The sequence below is a fragment of the Siphateles boraxobius genome, unplaced genomic scaffold, assembly GCF_051911475.1.
Source record: "Siphateles boraxobius isolate OS27281-9 unplaced genomic scaffold, OSU_SipBor_1 20, whole genome shotgun sequence".
Classification (NCBI taxonomy): Eukaryota; Metazoa; Chordata; class Actinopteri; order Cypriniformes; family Leuciscidae; genus Siphateles; species Siphateles boraxobius.
Genome location: NW_027508811.1, coordinates 19956672 through 19976626, shown reverse-complemented (window position 1 = coordinate 19976626; position 19955 = coordinate 19956672). Strand labels below are relative to the sequence as shown.

At 36.1% G+C, this 19955-nt stretch overlaps 1 protein-coding gene and 1 long non-coding RNA gene across 2 annotated transcripts; both read right to left on the bottom strand.

Moving 5' to 3' along the window:
* Positions 1–3204: 3204 nt before the first annotated feature.
* Positions 3205–10803, bottom strand: desi2 (desumoylating isopeptidase 2). The gene is made up of 5 exons (XM_077237357.1): positions 10260–10803; positions 6227–6299; positions 4519–4612; positions 4273–4414; positions 3205–4180 (listed from the first exon to the last, which is right to left on the bottom strand). Exons 1-5 carry the CDS (start codon positions 10296–10298, stop codon positions 3938–3940), a joined length of 591 nt encoding a protein of 196 aa, XP_077093472.1. The 5' UTR covers positions 10299–10803; the 3' UTR covers positions 3205–3937.
* A 1041-nt stretch (positions 10804–11844) lies between these two features.
* LOC143745316 (uncharacterized) lies at positions 11845–12718 on the bottom strand. Its single transcript, XR_013205976.1, has 3 exons — positions 12608–12718; positions 12295–12325; positions 11845–11917 (listed from the first exon to the last, which is right to left on the bottom strand). It is a non-coding gene; the product is annotated as an uncharacterized LOC143745316 (long non-coding RNA).
* Positions 12719–19955: the final 7237 nt, after the last annotated feature.

The window sequence follows — 19955 nt, the reverse complement described above, 5'->3', positions numbered from 1 at the left end:
CCTCCGCACACCCTGCTCGCGCAGACATCACACGTCATCAGCGCGTTCTGTAAGGCTACAGACAGTCACAGAGTGCCACAAACAAACAGTAGCCACCTTTTGCCGTTCCTCCTAACCCAAAACAGCAAGCTTATGCTGCATTCACACCATGTCGTAACTGTACAAGATGGCAACCCGTGATGACCCGACACAATCAATGCCAAAATTAATCTGCAGCAGTCAGGTGGGAAAAGTTAGAGCTCTTTGGTTGTTTACGGTCAAATTTATTGTAATGTCATGTGCTTTAAGACATGAGAAAATTTTACGCCATCTTAGCCGTGGCTTTGGAGACGCTCTGAACGGAGGGTTGGATCTAATGCTTTCAAAGCTAGCTTGCTATTGCTAGCCACTCTGAAATTGCCTACCCTACCTTTAATAATTAGGTGTTTAAGATATAAAGGTGAGTATCAAACATTTGATTTGAATCATTTCATACATGTAGTGCATTCAGAACATTCTGAATCAGGAGGACAAAGATGGAAAAAATTCCCAATTTTAGGGCTCTATTTATTCTGTTATTGAGTTCACGTCAAATAATGCAACTTAGATCTGGTACATTTTTCTTTAAAACACATCAGATGCAGTGATCGCCTGGCACAGCCCTCTTAATACTCAAAATAGTTATTCAGGTGTCAGAAAGACAGGAAAGAGAGTATGCTTTTCAAATAAATAATAAGTCAAAGATTTAACAGCTCTGTGTGCTCGATTGTGATGCCTGAATGTGCCATGCCAATGTGCTTCTGTAAAGAAAATACAATTGTCCTTTTAAGTGAATGATCAAATTTAGTGCCAAGCCAAGGCTAGATAAAACATCATGTGAATGAAGCTGTAGGCTCAAATAAAAAGAGGACATTAGACAACGATATTTATTAACTGTTGTATATTTGCTCCAAGAGCTTGTCAGTATTCAAGTGTTCTTAAGTTAGCAATGGTTTGCTTTGTTACTATTAATTTATTAACCTATTAAGTGTACAAAATGCATAATGTTGCTTACAGTATTGTTGAATGTGTTGGCATCTTGTTAATTAATTTTAATAAATTATTATGCCATTAATTGCATATTGTTTGGCTTTATCTTTTAATAAAAATATTGCCTCATTAGTATAGCATAAGTCCTGTTCATTTGAAGAGTTCGCTTCATCAGAATTATCCACACACACATTGGATTTGGCACAGGTTTTATGCCTCCTTCCCTTCTGACACATCAGAGCTTGCATAAATAAAACTAAAGGAATACATGGGACATACAGTATTTGCATTGACTAACCAGCAATGAAAGAGCTTGTAAAAACCGGTTTGCATAAGAACCATAAAAAGGGTGATAGCTAAAACTGTTGAATGTGTCCTCTTTATGTTACTCTTACAAAAACTGATCTGTTTACCACAGTAAAGAGCAACACACAACTCTGCATCACTTACTGGAACTGAAGGATATGTTCTTTTTAACATGGCATCAGATGGGATATATTAATCACAATTGAACTACAAACTACCAGTGTGATTTTGCAAAATATGGATACCACCAGAATATTGGACGGTAATAACACGGCTCCTCACAGCAATGGCACTAGCAGAGTAGACCAGATCCAAGAGATCATCAGATGGATCACATTTGCTGTTGGGCTTCCAGGAATCGGCGTCTCCATCTACCTCATGGGCATGCAGGCAAAAACTGGCAAGGCTGCTCCTGTCTACCTCATCAGCCTGCTCGCATCCGATATCTTCAACATCCTTGGGCGGCCGAAGGCGTCTGCGGAGGACACCAAGAATACCAGTATGTCGAGTATGGATATATCCTCCCTGATATTCTACTTCGGCATTATTTCCAACATCGTGTTCATGGTCTGCGTTGCTCAGGAGCGATATCTGTTGGTAACCTGTCCACAATATAATGCCTTCTGCATGAAAATCAAGCAGTCGAGCATGATTTCATTGGGTGTGTGGGCAGCTCCATTTGCAATACTCTTCCTGGCTTACCAAGGATATTTCGTCTTGTTTTCCATAACACTTCTTCTCCCACTACCACTCCTAGTGTTTTTCTTTCTGGATTCTTTCAGAGTCATATGGTGTACAAAACGGCAAGCACCTGTGACTAACAGAAACAAGATTCTGGGTATGCAGGTGGCCATCTTGGGTAATTACAGTATGCTTTATCTCCCCTTTGTCCTAAATACACTGCTCAAGGCATTGTCTCTAAGCTCCTATGTTTACTACTTGGGACTTGTAGCTGATCTTCTTCTCTATCTTGGCCCACTTGTGGACCCATTCCTTTCAATCCTTCTTACGAATGGAATTGGTGACATTTTGAAGGCCTTTCCCTGCTGTGCGAGGAAGAACACGGAGGATAATATGGAGATTGTCAATACAGACACAGTAGAAACAGTGTCTGGTATGTTAACTATGCTCTGAGGATAATGTGCATAAAATTGATAATCAACAAATCTTACTAATAATTGTTCATTTTGATTGTTACATTTTTACAGCTTAGTTTGAAGGGTTGTCACCCAAAAATGAACATTCTGTCATAATTTACTTACTCTCGTGTTGTTTCAAACATTACTTTCTTCTGAGGGACACAAAATTAGATATTTTGAGAAATGTCTCAAATGTTGTTTTTGTCCATGCAATGATAGTCATAGGTCAACAAAACATTCTTCATAATATCTTATTTTATGGTCTACTTAAGTCAAACAGGTTTGAAACAACATGAGGGTGAGTAAATTATGACAGAATTTTAATTTTAACTATCCTTTTACGATGATTCAATGCCAGAAAGTGTTCAATGTTATGCCAAAACACTGCATAAGAAGACAAAGCAAACAGCTACAATAGTTCAAATTTGCCATTATAATAAACTTAATTGATAACTCTTGAGTTCTACTAACAGGTTCAGTCATTTGAAAAATATCCGGCTTGACACAAAGGGTGAAATAATGTTTTATGACAGATGTGCTACTAAATGCCCTTTAGATGTAATGTGTAAAATATTGATGAGATACAGTAATGTACAGTAGTGCACTGTAATAACCCGTTTAGATATTTAAAGAACAGATCACCGCCAAAAAATTTTGTTAAAACGAAATGGGAGTTAGTAAATAATGTGAATTATACTATATATTTAACAGCATTCTTTTGTTACCATTGAGTTGTCAGAATTAACTCTTGTTCGAGAACTTGTATACTTTCTTTAATATTCATAAAATGGAATACAAATATTGTTCCAAGTACATAGAAGACTCTAAAAACTAAAAAAGGTTTAAAACATCTGAGGAAGGATAGGATATTAAGTCTGCCACTAAAACCGAACAGGTAGAGAAAGAGTGAAGAGCTCTCGGAGCATGTAACGGTAAAAATCTTCAGGCACAGTCACCATAGTGTGGGAGTCATTACAAAACTTGAGGAGATTTGGCTTTTGTAATCCGCACAAAACAACACAATCATATACGGATTGGAACACAAGAAATCTGTAAACAAATGTTCTCCATAAAAAAGGTCTCTGACTAGGCGCTTTCTTTTGGAATAAGGGGGAAAAGGCTTGCGAGCATCTCCAGCGAAAGAAAAGCGTTAAAAAAATAAAAAACAAAAACGGTGATTGAACAGAGCCATTGTATTCAAGTCCTGAGTTTTTAAAACAAAACATAAAAGGCCAAAAAATTAAATAAAAATAAAAACACTGACAAACCCAAGGAAATTTTTACAGTAAACAAGACTGATAGTTTCCAGGCCTGTAATGATCACTTGAGCATACTGAAATAAATCAGTGAAAACAGAAGGTGGGCTTCATCTATTCCGCTGGTGGATTGCTAGTCTCTCAGGAGTAGGGGAGAGGGGTCTATTGGCAGCAGAAGCTGTGGTCCAGCTCTAACCAGAGGTGGCCTGTCAGTCAAGGCAACGGGGTTCATCGGCGCGGTTGGTGTCGGGTAGGTCTGGGAGCGGGTGCCACGGCACAGGAAGGCGTTGAGGCAGAAGCCGCAGCATCCTCGGCCTCCTCCAGCTCTCCCTGGAGCTCCTGACTAACACTGGACTGCAGTGCTGCCGGCGTCAACCACTCCTTTGGCAGACAGCTCTGAAGGAAGGGCACACAAGAGCTGAAGTAGGCCAGTCGGTTCACCCAGCGTGGGATTTCTCGACCACAGAGGATCTGGGGCAGACGTGAGGAGGATATGGTGAGATTTTTGGCTCTTTTGGCAACAAGGACCCACTAGATTAATGTATATTCTTCCCTCGGCTTACCTCTGATAGTGCTGAGGAAAAGTGATTGCAGTTCTTGTGCATGAGGTGGTAGGCGTTCCCCTTATATTCCTTCCCCATTTCCTCCACAATTCTCTCCACATCCTCTTCTGCGAAGTCTGTGCTACCTAAAACAATGGCCTCTCTGAGAAAGCAAGTAGAAATTTAAGAGGGCGTGAGAGGCGCTGAGATGTTTTTACAAACATACCCTTTCCTATGATCGCTGTGGAGACAAATATTCTGACTCACTTGAATTTGAATGTCTCTCCGAGCTCTGTGGCTTCACCAGGTGTTATCTCAAATATACCTGAAAAAGGATAAGGATGTCCTCCATAGGCAAACTCTGCAACACAAGAGAAAGTACGAGTTAGGGTTGTGCGATATGACTATTAGAACCATTCAAATGTTTTCACGATCTGCCTTTACAGAGAGATCGTTAGTATTGGGCTACAGTGCACATTTTATGATTTGCAAGCATTTTAAAGCCTTGCCAGTTTAAACTTTCAAATCATTTTACACGCACGCTGTTCTGATATACGGTTTTCAGTGCGCACACACCAGAAGCGTGCAAACAGGAAGCCAGCTGTCACAGCACATGAGTACTGGACCAAGTTCTTTTTTTCTGTCTTGTTGTCTCTGTCAAATACATACAAGGTTATGTCAAAATACACAAGGTTCACATAAAAGTAGTCAGTTATACTGTATCTTAAGTGAATGTAATTTGTTTGAGATTACATTAGATCTATACATTCTGTCTTAAAATGAGTGCAGCCCAATAAACCTGCTGCTGGCTGTGTCAATGTTAATCAAACAAAGGAAAAAACAATTAACTCACTGCTCTTGACTGAAGAAATTTAATTTAATTAGCTATAAGAATCAGTGAATATTTTATTCATACAGTGAAGACTATGCAGTGTTGTTTATTTTTTTTCTTTTGATTATCAAATTACTTACTTGAATGCTGCTATAAAATAGACCTATTGTTCCTGAAAATGTTTAAGCACTGTTTATTTCATTTGTATTTATCGTATATTGTGTTTGTCCTTTTAGTAGTTTGCATCCTTGTACTTATTTTTAATAACAAAGATACAATTCTTTTTTTTTTTTTATAAAATACAGTGAAATAAGATTTTGGCCCACCCCTAGTTTGGCCTAAATGGTCCCATAGGTTTGTTATTCTTTTTTCTCTTATGTTTTGTTGCCTTGGAAGGCTTTTTTTTTTAAATAGGGAAATTAGTCTGGCTGTAGGCTACTACTCAGTAACTTGCACTAACCAATTTTATTTATTTTTTGTCATTTTTATTATTATTTTTTAATATTTAGTTTTAATTTATTTTATTTCAGTTTTTAGTAATTTTAGTACTTCAACTTATTTTATTTCAGTGAGTTGCCAAGGAAACATTTTTAATTTGAATTCAGTTTAAGATTTTACAATCGAATACATTTTATTTTAATTAATGAAAATGTATTTGAATAGCTTTAGTTTTTAATAGTAATAGTTTTACATACACATTGCAATGTAGATGCCTGCTATGTTAATGTACTATAGGTCAGATATTTATCTGTTTGTCTAATTAGGGTAAAAGTCAAATAGCAAACTTTGTTGATTAGTATCTTGTGTTGGTAGTGCAATTAACATCTGCTAAAAACACATTAGTTTGTGTCCTTAGTTTGAAACAACCTGTAAGGCTGTGGGCTCTTATTTGTCATTTTGATCACACAGAAAATATTCAAGAATGCCAATGCAAAATAAATGCCAAACAAAACAACTTTTCTTCTGGCACAAACCATTCAAAATGTCAAGGTCTTTTCCTGTTGCATCAACATATCATCTATGATATGAGGTTTAGTCATGTTTAGGAACTCCCTTCTTTCTTTGTAGCAGTTATTGGTGCAAGTTAACTGGATTTCTGAGAAACTTGACCCATTTGTGTCCGAGTCATATCGTGAGCCTTACCTCTGCCATAGATCTCAATTCCTGAGTGAAAGACTCCAATTCCCAGAGAGGTAGTGAACTCATTGATCCAGTACTATAAGGAAACATAACAAGTCTGAGCGACATACTGCCAAATGGTAAACGTTTTTCAAGGACAACTGGAATGATTTGCAATGTTAGGCTAAATCTGAATAGTATGGAAGCTTGTTTCCGCCACTAAATAAATAAATAATTGCAACTTTTTATCTCAGAATTCTGACTTTTTTTCTCTCACAATTGCGAGTTTACATCTCGCAATTATGACCTTATTTATCAGAATTGCGAGATATAAAGTCGCAATTGCATGTTATAAAGTCAGAATTGCGTGTTATAAAGTCAAAATTGCGTGATATAAAGTCGCAATTGCTAGTTATAAAGTCAGAATTGCATGATATAAAGTCGCAATTGCGTGTTGTAAAGTCAGAATTGTGTGATATAAACTCGCAATTGTGAGTTAGACTATAAAGTCCAATTCTATGGGGGGAAAAAAGACTGACTTTTTTCCTCTCAGAATACTTTTTATCTCACAATTCTGACTTTATAACACTCAATTCTGACTTTATAACACACAATTGCGACTTCATAACTCACAATTCTGACTTTATATCTTGCAATTCTGACTTTATAACACGCAATTGCGACTTCATAACTCACAATTCTGACTTTATAACACTCAATTCTGACTTTATATCTTGCAATTCTGACTTTATAACACACAATTGCGACTTCATAACTCACAATTCTGACTTTATAACACGCAATTCTGACTTTATATCTTGCAATTCTGACTTTATAACACACAATTGCGACTTCATAACTCACAATTCTGACTTTATAACACGCAATTGCGACTTCATAACTCACAATTCTGACTTTATAACACGCAATTCTGACTTTATATCTTGCAATTCTGACTTTATAACACACAATTGCGACTTAATATCACGCAATTCTGACTTAATATTTTGCAATTCTGACTTAATATTTCGCAATTCTGACTTAATATTTCGCAATTGTGAGAAATAAAGTCAGAATTGTGAGATAAAAAAGTCGCAATTCCCTTTTTTATTTTTCATTCTGTGGCGGAAACAAGCTTCCATAGAAAAGCATTTTAAAAATGTGAATTTATATACTCAATAAAATAGATTCTCAATTTCCATAATAAACTATTATAAATTATGGACATTCCAGTGTACAGTACTACCATATTCTTAAGGCATCTTAAAGCACTATTAAACCAAAATATTGAATAAACACATTATTTCTACAGATATTTGTACAGATTCTGTGGAAATCTGTTCATTTTTTTCCCCATGGGTGGCCCAAATATATGATGCGTTTATTCAAGAGCTAGCTATAAACATCAAAAATATATTAAAAATATTGAATAAACACACAAGGGATGGGGGATGTGTAGAACTGAATGAGCGTTAAAATTCTGTGGAAACCTGTTCATCTTTTTGAAATTTTCTGTGGGTGGTCCAAATATTTGAAGTGAATATGAGACAGCTATAAACATATCAAAAAACATTCGCAATGTATATTTGGACCAGTCCAGGTTTAAATTAATGGTTTTCTTATGCACATTATCTCTACAATTACTCTACTAATCCATTATGAACTGCTGTGTAACCATTAAAGTATGCTGATTTCAAAATGATTGCTGTATCAAAATGAGCAAACATGCATTGCAGAGTAATGTATGGATATGTACAGACAGGCAAAGTGACTGACTGAGCACTTGACAAACCTTTACACCAAAATCCATCCCATTAACAAGTCTGTTAGTAAGTTGCAAGGAAATACCTGACAGCTGCCCCCAATTGATTGTGTGTCACCAGAAAATAAGATGACCAACGCTTTTCAGCATTAAGTGTGCAGCAGTAAATCTAGCTTAGTAAATCCTGCATATACCTAAAGTAGCCAAGATGCATATCACTCCAAAATATAAACTAAGGATTTTGGCACAGTGTAAAATGATTTGTTTTGTTGAAACCATTTAAAATAAGAAGAAAAAACTAGACAGTTCTCCAACTCCACCTCATTCAGTGTTGTGAAATAAGATACTTATCCCCATGGCCTCCATTATGTCAAAGCCTATTAGGCCTATACATATCCTCCTTCATCACAAAACTGGGGATTAGTCTCTCTCTGATCAGCAACTAGCTTCTAAGTGTGGTTTTCAGCAAGAGTACTCCCATGCCAATAGAGATTGGATTAGAAAACAAAATCTACAAGCTAAAACTTGAACTATATGGGAGATCTCACACTGATCATTTTCTATGGGAACTGCTGTAAGGGGACTTTTCATTTTAATAAAAAAAACTTATAGTCATGCAATGTTTAAGGGATCATGGGTTTATGATACTTTAACATTTATAATAAATTGGCCCTGAAATTACAAGCTACACATTAGAAAGCGCATGCCATTAGACTGTCAAAAACATTAGCACTGACAATTTTCCCATCTCTAGCTAAATGGGCTGTATAAATCTCCTACTAAAGCGATTCCCATCCAAATTACAATTACTTGACAACTTCAAAAAACCTGGGCAGCTCAAATTTCTAGTCTTAATCTTTATGTGAGAACATTAAGATAGCCCAACATAAGTGAGGAGGCCTAAGGAAAGTATACATTTCCATGAGCCTGTTTCAAGGGGTCAATGAGACACATGAGACGACCAAATCTTTAAATGGAGACCATTCACATTACTTAGAGATCAATGACACTTAGAAGGTAAGGCCAATATTACCAGTCAATTTTTATAGTCTCCTTTCAACCCACAATAGATTTGTGCATTTGGTGTAAAATGAACGTGCTATAATGTATATGAATAATAGGCCTTCCACAACACAAAGTGACTATTTTAAGTGCTACATAAAGTGGTTAACTTCACATTATGTAAATAAAACATTATAAGATAGATAGATCAAATAAAAAATAAAACCTCTGTCAAGATAGATTAAATGGATCGTTAGAATTCCACTGTTAAACACTATTTTAAAAAGTTGTTGAAATAATGTGGACTGATGGCTTCAACAAAAACATATACCATCGTTTAACAACCTCGTAGCTAAGCATACAGTAAATATGTCTTTAACTGTTTATAATTTACCGTTACAAATAAATTACCCCATGGAGAAAATAACTGGGATTTTACTTCTGTAACGGACTGTTTGACTATTTCCGCTCACTGCCTCGCTCTGAAATTCGGGCGGAGAATAGAAAACTTGAAGTGGAGTTGTACTCGAGTGATTACAGAACGCTTTGAGCAAAGATCTCCCTGTCGCTATTCTCCACTTTATATAGCCTACGATATTCCAGTCCGGAATTTAGTCTGTTCCGTGATTGTTGACACGCAAAGCTTGACGCTTGTACGATATTTTGAAACGTTCTGAAACGCAAGTTACTTGATATGAATGTTATTTATCATTTGACTATAAAAGAACTGTTACTTGAATTTTGCTGTAGTGTTATAGTCTGATTTAGAGTCCAGGAGCTCTCTTATTCGCGTGATAATAATTAATTGAGCAGTTTTCGAAAGCAGAAAGAATACAGTGTTTAGCATGACTTCCCAACAGTGTTCTCAGATCACACAGCTGGATTCAAATGACAGTTGAATTAACTGGGTCGCAGCTTTCAGACAGATGGTCGTACACAATTCTACAGCTGATACAATTGATAACCTTTTACTGCAGAGATGTGGTTAGACTTACGTTACATATTGTTTAAGGAAATCAAGGATGAATCCTCTGATAAGCTGCCAATGAAATTTTGCACACATTTCCTCAGACTATAAAACATTTACCTCTATCTTAAAGCATGCTGACATGGCTGTGCCTCAAACCCTAGTAGCAAAGCAGACTACGTACGCGTTCAAACGTGTCCCAAATGTTGCCCAAGTAGGAAGCTCGCTTTGTTTTAGGACACAGCCATTGGGTGTGTTGAACTAATGCCAATACTAGACACATCGGTCATGAGTGAGTTATCAGTATTTGTTTTAAAGGCACCTACCATATCATAAACGTTCAGAATAACCGGCTCGTTTGCCATCACAGGTATGTATGTATTTGTCTTTCACTTTAGCTGCCGACCAGCTGCTGCTGCTGTGGTCCTTCTCCTCCGTTTGTCTTTTCACTCTAGCACCCGGAATTATGTTTTTCCCCTCGTAAGCACCACTGCTGAGTCCTCTTGACTTTTACTGGATTAAAACAGTTTAGATACATCTAAGAGCTGGTCCTAAAGGGGTTTTCATTGATGAATTGTGAGGCCACTTCTATTTAGTCCAGCTACAGGGAGTAGCGACGCTGCTAGGCTAACTGCCATTTAGCTTCTTGACCAGCGGAGGCAAAAATGAAGGGCACACAAAAGATACAAATATCCGTGAAGTCTCAGCCATTCAGACGACGAAGAGATATTTACAGTGAACGGAAATGAAAGCAGATGCACTAAAGATAAAAAGGAAGACGTTTAGAACCCGCGATGTGAGCAGCCTCCCCCGTTTTATTTCAGTGTCTCACTGATGCGGGTGAACTGAATGCGCGTGCCTGATGATGATGCTCAGCTGCTGCCCAACCTCACAGCAGTGCATTACTGCCACTCTAATGATTTTATAGAACAAAACACCCTCCACACATCATTACATCAATGTATCGTATCGATACACACCCTTACAATGTTAAAAACAAATATATGTCAACATTTTACTAATAAATATTTATTGATAAAGTTTTTTTGTGAAATAGAGAAAAACTATATGCTATGTGCTTTGTGTTTGGGGAAGGAATGACAATTAACATAGAGAACATAAACATTAATTTGGTTGTGTGATTTAATAGTTTTAACAATGGCCACAGTTAATTTAATCTACAATGTACATGAACGGTTTAGTATAATTTAAACAGATAATTCGTTCTGCTTGTGTTGAATGAATAAAGTAATGACAGGAGCCTATCTAAACTATAATTGAAATAACTTTGGCAATAGTTTTTTAAAATATATAAAACATAAACTGTGTAAATCATTCATATGTCCATTATTACATAAATTGTCCCAGTCAACTAAATGCAAAAATCTACACCGAAAATGTAATTCTGCTTGTGTTTAATGAATTAGGCCCAAAAATATCTGTAGAAGATGGAGCAAAGTATGATGAGTAAAATAAAGGCCTGGATCAAAACCATAAAGACAAGCGCTGGTCACACCTGAAAAAAAAAAAACAGATAGTTTTATGGATTACTAAATATCTGATATTATCAGGAATAACAGGAGAAATTAATAGCTTACATTTTGATTCCGTTTGGACTGCAAATACAGCATGAAGATCACAAAAGCTGACTGACTACAAATATTAAACTGAAAACTATCTTTGAATTATTAGTATCCCCAAAAAAGCTTCAGTATGACGACCCCAGATCCCGAGGGCTGTTCACGGCGCTTCTCATCAACTAGCAAAGATTTCCATGTTTGGGCCTCATGAAGGCAGGCTACCTACAGAGCCAAAGGAAGGTTTTGTTTCTACAACAACACAATGCCAAACACACACACACACACACACACACACATCTGACGCATATTGCCTGATGCATGGTTGGGCTGAAGTCTTTTCGATTAAAGTTCTCTTACACTATAAGTTAGCATCAACACTGCGCACAGATTTGTCTCCATCATATCTAAAGAAAATAAAAATATCAAAACAGTTGCACAGTACATCCACTGTAACAATCTTCTTCCTCTAAACATTGTATTTGTGGCTCATATTGCTAATTGTTTCTTGTGAGCTGTGAGACTTTAAGAGAACTCATGACTATCATCAGTTACCTCACATGTATTTCACTGGGAGAAAAATGGATCTTGTTTTTTTTATAGAAAAACATGCGGTCATGGCATGCGGTCCTCATAACATTGTTGCTTTGTAGTTGTTGTTTTCAAAAATATGTTATGTTACTCCATGACAAAAACAACACACTTCTCATATTTATCTCATATGCTGATAAAATTACAGCATCAGTATCTACAAAAAACACAGGCCTATAGGACAGATTCTCACCAGATCCTTTGATGGATTACTAAGCACGAACCTGCAAACGACACATTGAGAAAATTATTAAGTACTACATTGTTATAGGATATGATTTCTAAATGATATTGTTACATAATCAGACAACACTTGTCACAACACGAATGTGTCTGTTCGGTGGGCAGCCCACAAAAAAATGGGAAATTTATAGACAATGTATGCCTTAGTGCTGTAGTATCTACATGCACAGTATATAGTTTTCTTATCAAAATTTTCACAAATGTTTTTACAAATAAGAAAAGGGAGATTCATCACCAACCCCACCATTAGACAAACAACTTACCTGACTTTTTAGTGAATTGCATGAATTACCAATCTTGGTTGGTAGCACCTATACCACTTGATAGAGACTATACCACTTGATTTTGAGCTGGATGACCTGGATGCCTTCATACAGTTGAATTTGTCTGTACAACAATCTTTCAATGATATGCAATTTAAAGCACTCACAACAGATCAGTGTTGTTAGTCCTTTCTCTGTAGTCTGCATCCTCATAAATGCTAAAGGTCTGAAAGAAAAGATACTCTCAATAAATATGACAGTGTAATACCAGTAAAATATATATTTGTAAATACTTGGCTTATATGAGCATCACAAACAACTCACTCCCTAAATGCTATTTTAAAGCTCCAGTAGGTAACTTTTGTAAACAAATATTTGTTAAAACTGTCATTATGTCCTGACAGTAGAATATGAGACAGATAATCTGTGAAAAAAATCAAGCTCCTCTGGCTCCTCCCTGTGGTCCTATTGCCATTTGCAGAAATACACCGCTCCCGGTCAGAAACAACCAATCAGAGCCAGGAGGAATGTCTTAGCAGTGTCAATCACGCTCGTGTACGCGCTGATCACCCCTCTCTTGCACAGCGCGAGCGCGTACCGTCGTTCGTGACTCTTCTGTTTAAACTCGTTCATCCAAATGAACAAATCTTTTTTCGAGTCATTTCGTTCATTCAACGAATGAAATGACTCGAAAAAAGATTTGTTCATTTTGATGAACGAGTTCGAACAGGATCACGAACGTGCATCACAGAACAGAGCAAGGCGAGCATTTGTGCTTATAAAACTTAAAGTTTTTAATTTATTTTTGAAATGACCTATCGTTTCGCTAGATAAGACCCTTATTCATCGTCTGGTATCGTTTAAAGCCCTTTGAAGCTGCACTGAAAACTGTCATTTGGTCCTTGAAACGTTTGTGTCCTATTGAAGTCCATTGTATGGAGAAAAAGCCTGGAATGTTTTCATCAAAAACCTTAATTTCTTTTCGACTGAAGAAAGAAAGACATGGACATCTTGGATGACATGGGGGTGAGTAAATTATCAGCAAAAGTTTTTTAAAAAGTGAACTAATCCTTTAACGTTATCTTACTATTTATAACTTATAGAAAGAGTGCAACGTTATAAATTTACATGTATTGCAAAATACATAATGATTTGAGGACCAAGTTTGTAGTCAAAGTATGGGCAGGCCATAGTCAATCTAAAGCATATTGTTGATGTTTCGTCCCTATTAGTGAATGTTCCATAACTGTTTATAATCCGCCGTCATTGGTGGTAGAGGTGGGCGGATACTTTCGATACTGACATGGTATCGAAAAAGATCGATCCTCACATAAAAATATCGATCCAAATGTGTTTTTTTACCAGTAATTTTGATTAATTTAGAACGCAATTCAGCGTTCTAAAAAAAAGCTTCTAAGTTTAAAAATAAGCGAATAATTGTGTAGGGTAGAACTATTTCTCCTAGTCATCTGGATACAAGATGAAACCAATCAATCACAGAGAGCGTTTGCTGCTGGTGCTTCTGTCTCAGTGCGTTTGGGAAACGAAGCCTTGCTTAGATGACAGAGAAACAATCGGGAGTTATTTCGCAATAAACAAATTAAAAGTTTACATAACGGTTCAAAATGTTGACGTCAGTATGATTTGTTTAATGAAATTAATATTTTTATTCAACAAGGATCGATGCATTAAATTGATCCAAAGTGACAGTCAAGGGTTTTACACTGTTAAAAAAAAAAAAAATTTAATATAAATACTGTTCTTTCAACTTTGTTCATCATGATACATTTTATGCAAAATGATTTGGTTTCCACAAAAACATTAAACTGTTTTCAACATTGATAATAATAAGAAATGTTTCTTGAGCAGCAAATCAGCATATTAAAATTAATTCTCATCATGAAGGATCATGAAGACTGGAGTAATGATGCTGAAAATTCAGCTTTGATCATGTTGGGGAATCTCTTCTGTCTCATGTACAAGTCTAAGTGCTGTAATGCCAAGCAGAAAAACTAGGTCACACGGCATGTAAGGACAGGGCATATGAGGACAGGGATAAGAGAATGGAAAAGTATCCAAAAAACTTGTAGTAGAGATGCAGGTGTTAGGAAGCACTGGAAGAGAAACATATGTAAGATGTTCCACCAATAGGAGAAGGTCTAGGGGGAGATGTTTTTAATGGTGGCGAGATTACGAGGAAGAAAACAGATAATAATACAGATGCCCATTGTGTAATAGGAGACTAATACAGATGCCCATTGTGTAAAAGGATAATAATACAGATGCTCATTGGGTACCAACGATAAGAAAAAGGTATAAGACCTGAATGTCGACCACTGTAAAATCAGATGGCCAGCTGGCATCTCACTTTGTTGAATTGCTCAATAAAGTTACTTTTTCTGTGACCTGGAACTTCGACTCTGAAAGATTTTCTCTGAAACCTGAATTAGAGAACTCTGAAATCTGCAGACCAGAACCAGAGCCCTTAAATCTGCCACAACAATCACAGGAATAAATGACAGAATAGCCCATGTTAAATTGTAATAATATTACCGTTTTTACTGTATTTTTGATCAAATAAATGGCTAGTGTACAATAGTGCATTTACTATAATTAGGGTAGTTTGGTAAAAGTCACTGACTAATTACAGGCGAGTTGAGAGCACAAATCACAAAATATTTAGTGGTCATGAAAACGTATTCAGATTTAGCATATTAATGATGCATTCACCTCATAAATCATGACACGCTGCTCTAGCACAGGAAAGTGCATGTAAGTTAAAGTGCATGCTTTTAAAATTAAAAAGTATTGGTATCGGTATCGATATCGGCGATACTGGCCCTGTATTTACTTGGTATCGGATCGATACCAAATTTTGCAGTATCGCCCACCTCTAATTGGTGGTCCTGCTTACTAGCCTGCGAACTAGCGTTCACGGCAGGCTCCGCTGTGGGGGAGGAGCTGTGGAGGGAGGGCTGTAGCGCAGCAGAGAGCAAGGCTGCCCTACAAAGGCTAAGAGCAGTATCAGCAAAAACGCCAAACTGAGAAAAACAGCTTTTTGTGTTTTTCTTACACCAAATATAAGCATCCAATTAAATTTAACAACAAATGGTACAATTAAATAGATCAAAGGAAGGTGAATATTAAACATTTCGTTTTTTGACAGTCAGGCAAAATTTGGTAGTTTTAGAGGCTATACTACGCTTTGCCTTTGCATTACTGCGTATGCTTACATGGCCATACAATAACATATAGCAGTAAGTGTAGCAAGTGATCATAATCACTTGTTTATATCATAAATCATAATCACCCAAACCTTTGCACACAGCTGCAGCAACTGCTTATAGTTGTCAAAAGTACAGTATATGTTAATTATAACCAAACTATTAAAATTATGTGGCATATTATGTAAACCCCCGTTTTATTTTTTATTTTTATAGACCGTTTTCTCTATCTTCATTCTTTCTGTTAAGCTGCGACTTTCCATCCCCTTTGGCATTATAATCATATTTTTCAAAAAACAAACAAAAAACACGCGTTATTAGATTCATATATTTTAATTGTATCACAAAAGTGCTGTTTTTTTATGGCAATCATTAACGTATTGCTTTTATTTCAATTTGGGATAGGTCTTCACATGTAATTACAAACAGTTTAAGTTTAATCATTCAGGGAATCAATATATCAATAAATGAAATATGAGCTATATACATATACAGTATGCTATAAAACCTGACTCATGCCACACAAAGGCAAACTGCAGTATCATAGTGAAACCAAGGCAGACTGCAAGGCAGACTGCAGTACGGGCAGATACTGCATTCTGCCTTGGTTTCACTCTACTTTTCTATACAATACTGCAACTAAAAATGTAAATTTATATAAGAAATTTATTAGGTAGCCATATGAAATTTTAACAGATTGTAGAGCAGATCCTGCACTTTTTATTTGTGCAAAAAATTTTTTTTGAAAAATTGAATATACTGCTCTTAGCCTTTGTAGGACAGAAGTGGGTTGGACCTGTAAGTTGTGCTTGTTCAAATTTTCAGGCTAAGTCAACATTTTCTCAAAGCTCCCTACTGCAGCTTTAAACACAGCTCATAAAGACTGGCTTTTCTAAAAGACCCTTCTTGTCCAGACCTTGTTTATAGAATCCAGATGGTGCACACTCTCAAAATGGGTCATTTCTGTGATCTGCAAAACATGGTCATTGGTTACATTCATGTTTTACCTTTATGGTAAACTAAATACACAAGTGTCTCACTTTCTTATCCTAGACTCTTAAAAATAAAAGTACTTTGTTGGAATCTATAGTGAAGAACCTTTCCATTAAACCGCTCTAGAGTGAGTAAAGGGCAACATGTGTCAAAAATGATTGATTGTTGACCCTCATAAAAATTCCTCAAATCCACTAATGTAACAAAGTTACAAAGTTAGAGAGAGTTTTTTCCTTCACATTCATTATTTAAAAAATGTCAATGTTCAATAATTTAAAATGTTTTCAGAAAAAAGTAAAGCAAGTTAGATAATGTCTTTCACGTTCGATTTGTAAAAGATACCAGAAAAAAGGTTAAAATACATTTCTAAAAAACAGTTTTCAAACATGCACCAGCATTAAAACATATCAAACAACGTGCGTTAAAATTACATCAAACAAATACAGTTTTCTAAAATACATTTGAAGAAAGTTGTCCCTTTACAATCACATAGCATTTAAATACATTAAAAACCCTGTATAGCCTACCATCAAAATATATGGCTTGGCATACATACATTTCAAGATGTTACAGAAGAAATATAAAAAAAAAAAAAGTTAGAGAGAGTTTTTTCCTTCCCATACATTACTTAAAACATTAAAGACAAATAGGTAAATGATTAATCCTTTAAAAAGTTTTCAGAAAAAAATGTGAAACAAATTAGAAAATGTCTTTCACAAACAATTTGTAAAGAAAACAGAAAAAAGAGTAAAATGCGTTTTCTAAAAACAATATTTCAAACACCAGCGATCATCAGACATATCAAACAACAGCGGTTAAAAAATACATTAAGCTAATAGTCTTACGTTTTTTTCCCCCACATACAGTTGAAGAAAGCTTTTTCTTCACAATCACATAGGCTACATTAAAGACATAAAGGATGTAGGCCTATACCGTTACAACACAAAAGCCAATTATCCAGATATTTTAAAACATCAGAAAAAAATGTAAAACAAGTTAGAGAGTGTCTTTCACTTTAAAGAATCCAGAAAAGGGGTAAAATGCCTTTCTAAAACAATATTTCAAACAACCGTCAGCATTAAAACATATCAAACAACTTGTTAAAATTACATCAAACAAATAGTCTTAAGTTTTCTAACATTACAATATACTGCTAAAGTTTTGTTTCATTTTTAGGCAAAGCATATCTCTTACGCTGTTACGTGAAGACGTCCTTTTTCACTGATGGCAAAAACATGAATGAGAATAGATCGGAGTGTTAAGCCACACCCAGTCTCCGCCCACCTAATACTCCCCCCAAGCAGAAGAATAGACACGTGCAGAGTTGTAGATTTAAATGGTGGTAAAATAAAAACACTAAATAACGTTTACATTAGTAATAGTTGTTTTTAAAAAAAGTTAATTTTTTAACTTTTAGCGTTCATTAACTATTCGCTCTTAGCTCTTTTCAGACCAAAGAATCAAGTCTCACCCTTTGCAACAATGCACACACACACACACACACACACACACACACACACACACACACACACACACACACACACACACACACACACACACACACACACACACACACACCAATTTGTATAAAAAGCTTTAAACAAAAAAAACGGCTGTTTTAACAACAACAACAAAAGTTAGTGAATATTTGTGGAGGAATAATAACACACACAGAGACGGAGCCAAAGTGAGTGCCGTTTACTTCATAGTTCAATCTAATACAGATAAGCCCAAGGCGCGAGAGTGCCCCACCCCCTTTACCGTACCCATTTACTCTAGTACACTCTCAATACCATATAAAATACATGCTGCAAAGTGTTTTTTTCAGGCTAGTCTGGGTTACAGAAACACGCGCCAGCCTCTCGTTGCATTTCATTATATAGACAGACCTAGGCAGAAACCTCTTTTCCAATGTAAACATGAGTTCACAGTGGGAATTCACATTAATCACAAGTCCAGACTTACTGGGGGCAGAAGTTGATTTACATGGAACCATTTGCTAACAATGGAAATTTGATTTGAGTTTACACCTTCTGAGAGCTTGAGGCCATTTGCCTGGAAGACACACCCGCCTATGTTTGCGAATTATCTCTTAACTCTTAAATACCTTATTACCTTTTTGGTTTACTTCTTTGAGATTAAGACCTTGGCACCAGTCGCACTGAGAAATTTCAAATGATATCAAACATGTGTAATACTGTAAGATAATTATTCACATTAACCCATATAGATTTCCTTTATTCTCTCAGAGAGTTGCGCTCTCTTCCAGTTCTTCCAGTTTCTCTAGTCTTACAGATCTTTCAAGCCTAATATTTTCAAGCATCTGTCCTTTAGCACAGTCCTCTTAAACTATTACAACTGAATCACATCTTACTTGCACTGGGAGATGCACATTCATTAAAGCTTAAGGGTGTTAGACAAAGTTCCACACTCTGGAAAAAACTGCAGATAAAATAAAAAATTATGTTTGCACAGAAGTAAATTCTAGAGGTCAACTTATTAAAAAAGTAAATACAGCAAGAGCCATTTAAAACAAATACAGAAAATCCACTTGTAATCCGTTTGAATGTTTGTAAATGACATTTTATCTACTAGTCGATGACGCTGTTTACATTTTGTTTCTTTTTGATTTTGTATAGTTTTTAAAGACTATAGTCTCCGAGCGTGGTGGTCAAACATGTTCGTAGGAATTTATGAAAAACATGAACAAATACAGCATAAAGAGAATTAAATAACAGTCCTTCTACATGAGAGTGTTTAAGACTAAAAAAATTATATTTCTTCTAGAACATCTTTCTGGTCTGTCTACGAAACACCATGAAGGGAGTTTTGCTGTTAAAGCTATAACACTTAAAGATGTGCATTTCACAGCACAGTCATGCACGTTTCTTTTGTGTATGTCTCACAATGTGTTGACACTAGTGTTTTAGGCATCGGTCTTTTAGGTCTGATCCAGAAAACAGACGTTGTGTTTTATGTCTTAATAATTTGTTCATCTTTTTATGTAAACATGTGGTAAGCAGTTTTTGGCCTCATCAGCAGAACACCAAAATGTTTTAAAGCAACACCAAGGAACTTTTCCTCTGCGGTCGCCCTATAGGTTGGAAGCGGAATTGTCCATTACCGCTGTC